Source organism: Lolium rigidum, unplaced genomic scaffold (assembly GCF_022539505.1).
Source record: "Lolium rigidum isolate FL_2022 unplaced genomic scaffold, APGP_CSIRO_Lrig_0.1 contig_15802_1, whole genome shotgun sequence".
Classification (NCBI taxonomy): Eukaryota; Viridiplantae; Streptophyta; class Magnoliopsida; order Poales; family Poaceae; genus Lolium; species Lolium rigidum.
Window position 1 is genome coordinate 171,670 of NW_025899878.1, and position 10,751 is coordinate 182,420.

The 10,751-nt window shown below is 51.7% G+C and overlaps 1 protein-coding gene across 1 annotated transcript; it reads right to left on the reverse strand.

The window, feature by feature from the left end:
• Window positions 1–3,166, reverse strand: LOC124680411 (UDP-glycosyltransferase 83A1-like). The gene is made up of 3 exons (XM_047215477.1): window positions 2,668–3,166; window positions 451–992; window positions 1–348 (listed from the first exon to the last, which is right to left on the reverse strand). Exons 1-3 carry the CDS (start codon window positions 3,164–3,166, stop codon window positions 1–3), a joined length of 1,389 nt encoding a protein of 462 aa, XP_047071433.1.
• Window positions 3,167–10,751: the final 7,585 nt, after the last annotated feature.

A 10,751-nucleotide genomic window follows, 5' to 3' on the forward strand; every position in this document is an offset into this window, starting at 1 on the left:
TCACTCCGCCAAGAGATTAACAAATCTCTTGAAGTTCTCGTACGAGGAGCCGCCCTCGTTGAGGCTTGTGCGAGCTGCGTCCCTGAGCATCCGTACCCTCTCTGCAATCTCCTTGTCGCCGATGAGCTGCTCCAGTTTGCTCTGCACCTCTTCTTTAGTCACGACGCCATCTTCACCGGCCGTCACGGCCAAGCCAGTCATCCAGATGTCGCAAATGTAGCTCCGGTTCGTGAATTGATCGGCGAAGTAGGGCCAGCACAAGATCGGCACGCCGTTCCTGACCCCTTCCGTCGTCGAGTTCCACCCGCAGTGCGACATGAAGCAGGCCACCGCGGGATGCGCCAGAACCTGCATTTATCGAAATGGATCAGTTTTTTTTTCGAGAATGAAATGGATCAGAATTTCAGAAACACCATAGCGGAGGGCGATGCTACGGTTGCAGATGAGCACCTGCTGCTGGGGGCACCAGCTGACGATCATGCCCTTGCCGGCCATGCGGCTCGAAAACTCGTCGAACCACGCCTTGCTCAGACCGCCGGAGGTGAAGTCCGGGCGCACCACCCACAAGAACGGCCGGCCGGTGCGCTCCAGCCCCTCGGCCAGCTCCTGGAACTGCCGCGAGCCGAAGATGGTGAAGCTGCCGAACGCCACGTACACGACGGAGCTGTCGGACTGCGCGTCCAGCCATTCCAAGCAGCTCGCGTCTTCCGGCCAGAACTGCCCCACCGGCTTCCGGAACTCCTGATCGGCGAACAGCGGGCCGATAGGCACTATCTCGGGGAACAGCTCGAACGCCGTGGTCTCGGCGTCCAGGAACGAGTTGCACACGATGATCTCGGCATGGCTGGTGGCCTGGGCGTTGTCGGAGACCACCACTTGGAACATTGCCTGCTGCCCCTCGGGTGGGCCGTCGATAACCCACGGCATGCGCGCCGTGCAGATCGGCGGCATCTTGGGCCCGAACTCGTACGTTCCCTCTCGCTTTGCCACGCCTGCATAATTCGTTCATTCAGTTAGGTGTTATCATCCGCGCGCGCATCAAGGAAGAAGTCGCAAACCCTCTACACAGACAAGTTTCCTCAAGCTGATTGATATGCAATCAGGAATGCGTTTCAAAACAAAAACAAAAGATATGCAATCAGGAGATAAAGTGCACATATAACTTCTCTCTCCAGAGTCTTTTAAATCGGCAAGATTCTAGCTAGAATGTTAATCTATCAAGAAGAGTCTTCTTTTAAGATGTGTCAAGAGTATGAGAAATGACCTACATTCAAATTTCTATTTAATTAGATTAAATTTTACCTGGAAATAGGAGTTTATATTTGTCGCCGTGCATGAGCCGTTCCCAACAAGACATGCAACTTTTCTATAAGACCCGGTCTTTCTCACCCAAATAGTTAGACTTCTCATGTCTAATGAAACTGTCACTACGGGCGGTGTCTCTACGTGCTAAGGAAAATAGTAATAATGTCTTTACATTTTAGAAGATATAAAATAGGCATTATATTGTGTCTCTAGTGTAAATAAATGTGAAGAAACCATGTGAAAAGCAATACTCAAACTCATGACCTTAATGATTAAGACTTAATCCATTAACCATCTCACCCTTTCACAAGTATATGTTGATAGTTGGAACAAATTTATAATTAGTGTTGCCCACCATGGCCCAAACATAGAACAAATGTCTCTAGAGAACAAGCATAATGCCTCAAACATTGCCTCTAGAGGAAAAGTGAAGACATACAATCAAGTGTCTCATGGATTGCCTCTTGATAACTTATCCGTGACATTTTTGGAGTGTGAATAAGTTGTCTATATAATAAAAATTGCAATACCTTACAGAAATGTCTCAACTAATGTCCCTACATTTGAGACTATTTCTGAAGTGTCTCAAAAAGTGCCACTACAGTATGCAAAGTGTCTTAATGTGATTTTTAATGAGGCAAAGTAGGAACTGTCTCTAGTAAAATATCTGTATGGAAGGTTTTTCTTGTAGTGGTACTTCATTGTCAATTTACTAGATTATTGATCTAGCATAACTATAGAGTTAATCAATGGATGGAATGTTCGAAAAAACTCAGTTTATAATTAAAACAATTAATATAGTATTGATTCAATACAAATATCTCAAGATTTCGAATTTTCATGGCAAGTTTGCAAGCTAGGCTCAGTTAATGCCTGGTTCAAGCGTCAAATTTCATGGCAACTCTTAGATCCACAATGGAAAAATTATTGTGTCAAATAAAATACGGATCTAAAAATTAAACGGAGAGTAGTATATTGTTTTCAGATTTTTGTTTAGCCTAGAGTATAACATGTTTCATACTGAAATTGTACACACTTGTAGAATCATCTGTATGTACATGATGTTGATTTTTTTTCGGAATTTGCTAAAACTTTAGATACTCTCTTCATTCCAAATTAGCCGACGCAGCTCTTTTTCAAAGGAATACGCTCTACAACTCGTCTAGACACATACTAGTACATGCCTAAACCAAATCTGAACAAAGACGCGTCAATTAATTTAGAACGGAGACGGTACCATTTTTTAATTTGCTAAGTTTGGCATCTTTGTAAAAGACTTGGTAATCTACATGTATAATGGAGTAGCATAGTGCTATCAGTATATATAATATAATCGAAGTTAGGCAGTTGTATCTTTCGTACCCTTGTCGTCAATGAGGCCATCTTCTATCATGTGGGGAATCCTGAACCACATCCCGAGACTCGCAGCTGCCGCCGGCCAGACGGCAGCCACCCGAACGCCGAGGTTCTTGGCAACCCGGAAGCAGAACCCCATGTTGACATCGGCGAGGAGCCACTTCACCTTCTTCTCCCCGGACGCCTCCGTCTCCCTGATGAGCTCCTCCACGTAGCCGGGCACGTACTGCGAGACCGCTTCCACGAACTTGCAGAGATCCCTGCGGTCGTCGCTTTCAGCCATGCCATCCGGTATTGACACCAGACGGATCCCCTCCAACGGCGTCTTGTTGCCGTCGGTGTTGCACGGCATGGCGTCGAGGAGGAGCGCGTGTATGAGCCCGGTGCAGACGAAGGTGACCTCGAAGCCATGGTCGACGAGGCGGTGCGACAGCTCCATGAACGGAGTGACGTGGCCTTGCGCCGGAAATGGCAGCACCATCACTTGAGGCTTCGTAGTGGCCATGCCGATCGAAGGGGCTGCCGGCATATGGATATACGAAACTAGCTGGAGTTGCGCGGTCGGCTAAGAAGTGAGAAACAGAGGAACTGATAAGGGCTCGTTGTTTCGGCATTTCCACCCGTCCGCGCGCTCTCGTCGTATCCGCGATCGGCCGGCTGCCGGCCGCTGCCGACGGTTGACACCGTCTCGTTTTCATGTTCCAGCGCGGGTGAAAGGCATGGAGTAGAGGACCTATTCCCCGCTCAACGTAGGCAGTCAGAAACAGAACCTCTTCTTTTCTTGGAGTACTAATCAACGTAGGATTTATCTCTCTCGACTTGCTACTAATCACTAATTATTGCAAAGCAAAGATATGTAAATCTCTTATTTTCTTTCTCCGTATGCAGATATGCACATTTTATAGACAAAATCAAGGACAATTAATTAAAATTTCTAAATTGCCAAAACTTTCAAGTCGAAGAGGCCACGAATAGAATCATCAGAGGGTTTGGCGAGCACTGGTACAGCCACAGCCCGTCCGTACGGCGCGCATCCGTACCATGTGTCACTCCCTTCCACATATCAAATGGAACAACTTTCGTGAAGGATCATATATATAATGGCATCACAGCCGCTGGAATATTGATGGACACATTAAAGCTTGCCCAGCACTCACCGATTTTGTAAGCGTCGACATGCCTGAAGATCAGATAGCACCAATAATCCATGGTGTGGTGCCTCCAACGAGAAGAACGACCCCCATGGGCGACATCACCGCCGAACTTCCGCCCAGAGCTTCGAGGACACCATCCATGCGCAATCAACCAAAGCCAGTCTGCATCTCCACTAGCCTACACACACCTGTTGCCATGACCACACGCTATCACAGAGCAGGGCCACCACAAACCTCGCCGCCGACGAAGACGATGGGCCAGATCATGCCAGATTTGGCGAGCACAACCTGCTGCATCACATGCTGCAGAGCATGCCCAGGAGCAGTCGCCGTTACGTGAGCTTGGAGTGGAGGAGGCGCTACGCCGCCCCATCTCGTCGCAGCTAAGCCGCATGGCAGGGGTTTCACCACCGCATCCCCAACTGGCAGGAGGAGTTCCGTCGTCAAGGCTCAAACCCGCACTGCCGTAGGCTAGGGCCTTAGAACACCGACAAGGATGCCGCCAGCCTCCATGGGGAGTTCCTGGAGCAACCACATCACGTCACCACCCCCTCTCCGCTCGCCGCCATCTGTATGGCAGGCTTCGCCCAGAGGCCTCCTCCAATGGTGGAGAGGGGGCTTCGAGGAGAAGTGGTAGGTGGCGGAGCATCTCGGGAAACCGCACGACCTGCCCCAGGAAATGGTGAGGGTACCTAAATGATGCTAGGTTGGAATATAAATAAGCTACTGTTGCGGTCAGAAACCCACCGGCGGGCAGCGACTGGCAACACCGTAGAGCCGGGAATCTCCCAGGACTGCGGCTGGCCCTGGTCCCTCCGAGCGACGGCCCGCAAAGTCTTCTGGTCACACGTCCGATGCTGTCGCAAGGGCGTGCCACCTGACCTATACCTGGTCAGGAAGGTGTTGGATGATGCCTCGCTTAGTTTCCTGCATGGCATACATGTAAACGTTAAATACGAGCCTCGATTGGCTCTCAGGTTATCCTGTGAATCGGCTCAAAGAGCCGATCCACCCATGATTCGTACGAGGTGTACGAATATATGGTGGTCCTGCTTGATCAAGATAAAGCTAAAGCGATCTACGACGATTTAGGGTTTTCACCGCATAATCGGATCATCCTACTCACGATTGGGCCTCGCGCTCGCGTACGGTGACCGTAAGCCGATCCTAGACAGGGCCTAAAAACCAACACGAGGTTGATCCCCGGAACATCCTGTCTAGGGCTAGCAAACTCCACCCTACACGCCGCTGGATCCTCCAACCCTTTGTAAGGCCTAACTATTGCGGATATTAAACTAATCCTTGAAGAACAAGGAGCAACCGTAACGGATCGGATCTACTAAACAATGATCAAGCGGGGTGCCGCCCTACACCTAAGATAGGTGTAAGGGCGGCTAGATGTATAAGGGTTGCACTACGATAGCATATGATACGAAGAACAATGCTAACCCTAACACATCTAAGATAACTACGTTGCTCGCCATCAAAAAGGCTTCGAGCACGAGCAACGCATGAACAACGTAATAAGCTTGTGCTGCCTAGATCGCAAGATGCGATCTAGGCAGCATGGTGCTTACCGGAAGAAACCCTCGAGACGAAGGAGTTGGCGATGCGCCGAGATTGATTTGTGTTGAACGTTGGTTGTTGTTTATTTCATAAACCCTAGATACATATTTATAGTCCAGGGGACTTTCTAATTCAGGCGTGCACCTAACCGTGCACGGGTAAAACTCTAACTAACCGACACGTAACCTACTATATTACAGATACAAGGGAAAACTAGCCCAAACTTTGCATATAAGGCCGATTCACGTATTTCTTCTGTATGTAATCTTCAAGCCCATCTTGATCGCGGCCCACCTCTGACTCGGTCGAATTCTGGTGATAACACATGCCCCCCTGGTTTTGGAAATGACATTTCCAAAATCATTACGCCTTTCCTTCGTCGGGTCATGTCGCGGCAGAACAGCACTGCCGCAGAATCTTCCATCATTTCACCTCGCCTCCTTGGCTTCTCTGCACGAATTGATAATTTCGGCATCACGTCCTCGAGAACCGTCATGGCATTAAATCTCCACTACACCCCCTTTATTTATCCGTGCCGAACGGTTCGCCACTTCATCCCTTTGCTCTGTTCTATCCATCGGTGCCCAAAAACCCTCTTCCCCGTAGCAATGTCTTCCTCTTCCTCTTCCCCCTCAGGCCTCCCCCTCCAATCTTCGCCGAAGAACAAGAATGAGGACGACCTCCACTCTGGGGCGAACCCCATCTCCTCCGACAAGGAGAAGAAAGAAGGAGAAGTAGAGAAGACCAAGGCCTCCCCCTCCGCCAGGCTCCCGCCGCAGAAGCGCTCCCGCATGTGGGCGGACAGCGAAGACGAGGATGATGACGAGGAAGGAGAAGAGGAGGAGGAGGAAGATGATTCCTCCTCTTCCGCTGGGTACCCGCCGACGAAGCGCTTCCGCGCTTGGGCGCACAGCGAGGATGATGATGATGACGAGGAAGAAGAAGAAGCTCCGGCCGAGGGCTGGGGCAGCAGCGACGAGGAAGCCTCCGGAGGTAGCGTCGGTGGCAACTCCGATGCCGACGATGATGCTAGCGAGGATTAGCAATGTAGGATTAGCAATCCCTGAGCAATCGGCTCTCCTTTTGTTCTTCCTTTCTTCTTTGAGCAGTCGGCTCTTCATTGTAAGAAATCCCAATATTAGTGAAGAATTTCCCTTAACTTGATTCTGCCGATTTCTTTCCGTACTGATTTGGCCGATTGTTAATTTGATCACCGCTCAATAAGCCGATGGCAACGCATCGGTAACCTGCGAACCTTGCTCAAAATCAGATCCCCAAACTTCCAACCGAACAGGTCCAATCCGCAGTCACTGAGCGTAGTGTTGGATTCAACGGCAAAAACCCCTGAAATAATGCCTGGCCTCATCATTAACCTCAGGTTTTCAGACATTTTCCTGCCAGACCCTTCTCTTCCAAATCCCCTTTGCTTTCAGGGGCTCTCTGAGACCATTGCTAACTCAACCCAGAGGCTGGAGATGATACTTCTGCAGGACAGGCTCCTGCTCCGTTTTTCCCGCAGCAACTATTCCTCAAAAGCTGAGATGTAGAGCCAGCCGATTTCAACAAAATCGGCTCCCTATAGCAAAGGGTCCTTCAGGACAAGCTGCCCCCCGAGCCTCAGTCAAGGCGAGAAAGGTAGTGAGTCAGCCAAATGTGCCGCCATTGGCCTTAAGTCATAACGCAGAGCCAGCCGATTTCAACAAAATCGGCTCCCCAGAGCAGAGAACCTTCAGGGTGAGCTGCCCCCCGAGCTTCTTCAGTCCACTTCTCGCGCCTTGCAGGTCAGATCGGCTCCTTTCCTTTGGCGGATCTGATGCAACCCATCCTCAACCTGATCTGCACGTCGAGGCTGCTCTTGGCATTGGTCAGGGTCATGATCCCTCAAACCGCCCCAGCTGATATTGCGGACTCGAGTACTTGCAAGAAGGCATTCCATTGAGGAGTTCTTCCAGTAGAGTCTCTCTTCGTGACCCACTTCCTGCTCCATTGAGTATCCCTTGAGTCGATGGCCATGCATCGGCTGTGCTTAAATTTTTTTTTGAATTTTTTACGGCCGATTTATGTATCGGCCCCCGTACTTCAATACCCGTCATCAAAGGATATCTTGGGCTGCTGGGCATTTGAAAGACGCTTCTACTGCATATCCTTGTGTTTTATCCACCTGGGTGCCCCCCGAGCCGATTCTTTCAAGGGACTTGATGGTATCGGCTCTTCAGGTATTCCCTGTTGGATCGAATGTTGAACCCAGGTAGAATGTACAGTGAGGATAATTTTGGCCGATTGCTGGAATCGGCCTCCACGTTGAATTGCTCAATGAAGGTTTTATAATGTTCCTCCATAAATCCTTGGGGCCGATCTCCTGGATCGGCATCGCCATGTTTGTCCATAGACGTTGTTTTTGTTACATGGTCAGGCCGGTGGATGAAACCAACCTAACCCCGTCCTTTGTCACGTCGATGTGCTCGCAGTCGTCCAATCCTGGAGCACTAAACTCCGTTGGAAGGATGGAGACCATGTTTGTGCCAGCCGATGCCTCATCATCGGCTTTCTTTTGTCTGGGGCGCCACTCTTTCCTTTGTGGCCGACCTTCTTCGTCCAGGGTTCGCTGAATTTTGGCGGCCAGATCAGGCCGTGCCTTCCTCAACGTGTGCAGGTATAACCTTTCAGCTTCCTCCAACCCACGCAGACGCTGAAACCTTCGCTTATGGGAACGGCTGAGCCCATCAGGGCACCACCTTGGCCGATGATACTTGTCTTCTTCATCATCGTCCTCTAGTTCCTCGAGATCTTCCACCCGAGCGGACTCAGCATGCTTGTCCTGAGGCGGGAGGGGCCCTAGACGTTTGAACACGGACACGTTGGCTGCATCCTTCTTCCTTTGTTTACATTCTGGGCAATTGCCGATTGTAGGCAATCGGCTCATTCCTGAATCCCAGCAGTGTCTGAAGAAGGGGCAGTCCCAGTGCCTATCCACGTCGTCTTGCTCCCTCGACTTTTCCTTGGCGTGGCGCTCATATCGCTCCTCGTCGTGATCATGCCGACGACGTCTCCTGTCGTCCCTAGCCAGACGATCTTTTTCATCATCGTCGTTGTATCGCCGGCGTTGGTCGTATTGACCCACATACTTGTTGAGGAGGTGATCAGAGAGAGGTCGCTGATATCTTACGTTCCTCACTTCTCCCTCTGTGATGTAGCGCTTGCCGTCGTGGCGGAGCCGATCGCGTGGAGCGGCTTCCTCCGTGTCTTTGCTATGAGAGCAGTTGCCCTCATCTCCTTCCTTACCAGAGTGGTGCCCAGGTCCCACCATGTTGATATTGCACGAGAAATCTGGCTGGCACCCTCCATGGTAAGTATACTCCACCATGTTAACGGCGGGGAAGGGGTGTGTGTCGACCTTCATGGCGTACTGGTTGAAAATTAGCCGTCCTTTTTCCATCGCCATTTGGATCTGCTGACACCACACCCTGCAGTCGTTAGTGGTGTGGGTGAACGTGTTATGCCATTTGCAGTATGGCTTTACGTTCAGCTCCTGCACCGTGGGGATCTTGTGGCCTTCGGGTACCTTTAGCTGCTTCTCCGTGAGTAAGAGGTCGAAAATCTGCTCAGCTTTGGTCACGTCGAAGTCGAACCCTTTTGGAGGGCCTTGTGGCTTAACCCACTTGCAGGACACGGGGCCCGCCGCCCGAGTCCATTCAGCCACTCGCTACCTCTCGATCTCCCGCAGCACCTTCATCCTCGTTCGCCTCAACCAGGACCACCGCACGCTTGAATTTGTCCCGATAAACATATGGGTGGCGCTGTTCATATGCTGACAGCCTTCGCACCATGTGCGCCAATGAAGGGTAGTCCGCTTGGGAGGCCACGTCCTTGATCGATGATGAGAGACCCACCACCGCCAACTCGACAGCCTTCTTTTTCACTTACGTGAACCGAATAGCATCGGTTCCTAATGGTCCTGAAGCGCTGGATGTATTCCGACACTCGTTTCCCCGCGCTTCGTCGTACTTGTGCTAGATCGGCAATACCAGCCTCGGAAGCCTCCGAGTGATACCGTATGTGGAACTGCTCTTCCAAGCTGCTTCCAAGTCCGGACTGAGTTCGGTGGCAGCGATGTGTACCATCCGAAAGCCGATCCTGTGAGGGACTGTGCGAAGAACCTCACACGCAGCTCGTCTGATGCTGAGATCGTGCCCAGCTGTGCCAAATATCAGCTCACATGCTCGATGGAGCTGGAACCATCTGATCCACTAAACTTTGTGAAGTCAGGGAGCCGATATTTGGGTGGTAGCGGGATCAATTCGTACTCGTTGGGGTACGGCTTGGTATAGCCGAATGTCTCCCTTTTCGGCATCATGCCGAACTGATCTTTCAGAATTGTACAAATCTGATCCGCGGTGATGGCTGAAGGTGTCGAACCCTGAAGATTCGCCGGGGTGGCATACTTAGCCAGCCATGCTTGCTTTTCCAGTTCTGAGCCAAGTGCGGGAGCTGAGCTCGCGGAGGTTTGTCGGAGTGGCGTACTTGGCTAGCCACGTCCGCTTCTCAAGATCCGCTCCCGACGTTCCTCCTGCTGTTCCGCGAGGTCCCTCGCTGTTGCGGCCTGGTTAGAGAGTGCCCGATTCATCGCGGTCGGCACGTATGCGCACGTGTATCCGTGTGGGATCTCCTTGGGCGCCTCATGTAGGAATTGGTAGTCACTAGGATCACCACCAATGTTGTAGACGACGTATGCCGATGAGTTCGGCACTTCTGGTGCTGCCAACGCGAACGGCAGCGGTGGACGGGACTGGAGTGGCATCTCTCCTTTGTAAGTCCCCAGAGCTGGTCCCGACGGAGAATACTGGTGGCTCATGATTTCCTGGATCACGCGCAGAGCGACACGCTCCAAAGTGTTCACCAGGCTCTCAGAGTGGCGGTGCAGCGAATGAGCCACCATGAAGTTGATCTCCTGACGCGGCGACCTGGTGCGTTCTTCGACGGGGCGGACAGGTCCACTCCATCGAGCGCGCCTTCGGTGAGAACCCCTTCCACCTGATGCCATGGGAGCGGGTTACGTGGAAAGAGCCGATGAGGTCGGCTTCGAGGACCGCCTTGATCTCGTCGTGCTTCTTCTTGAGCTCGTCGGTCGGATCCTCGTACTTGACCGGAGTGCCTTCCACCATCTCGGATGTAGATGGCGATGCGGTGGATGTCGAAGATTGTCCCACCGGGCGTGCCGGAATGTGTTGCGGTCGGAAACCCACCGGCGGGCAGCGACCGGCAACACCGTAGAGCCGGGAATCTCCCGGGACTCGCGGCTGGCCCTGGTCCCTCCGAGCGACGGCCCGCAAAGCCTTCCGGTCACACGTCCGATGCTGTCGCAAGGGCGTG

Bases quoted from the DNA above. Each gene is read 5' to 3' on its own strand.
- LOC124680411 (XM_047215477.1), bottom strand. From the start codon at position 3,166: ATGGCCACTACGAAGCCTCAAGTGATGGTGCTGCCATTTCCGGCGCAA. The intron at 993-2,667 runs GTACGAAAGATA...CGAATTATGCAG, and splicing joins TGGCCTCATTGACGACAAGG to GCGTGGCAAAGCGAGAGGGA. The intron at 349-450 runs GTGCTCATCTGC...CGATAAATGCAG, and splicing joins GCTGGTGCCCCCAGCAGCAG to GTTCTGGCGCATCCCGCGGT.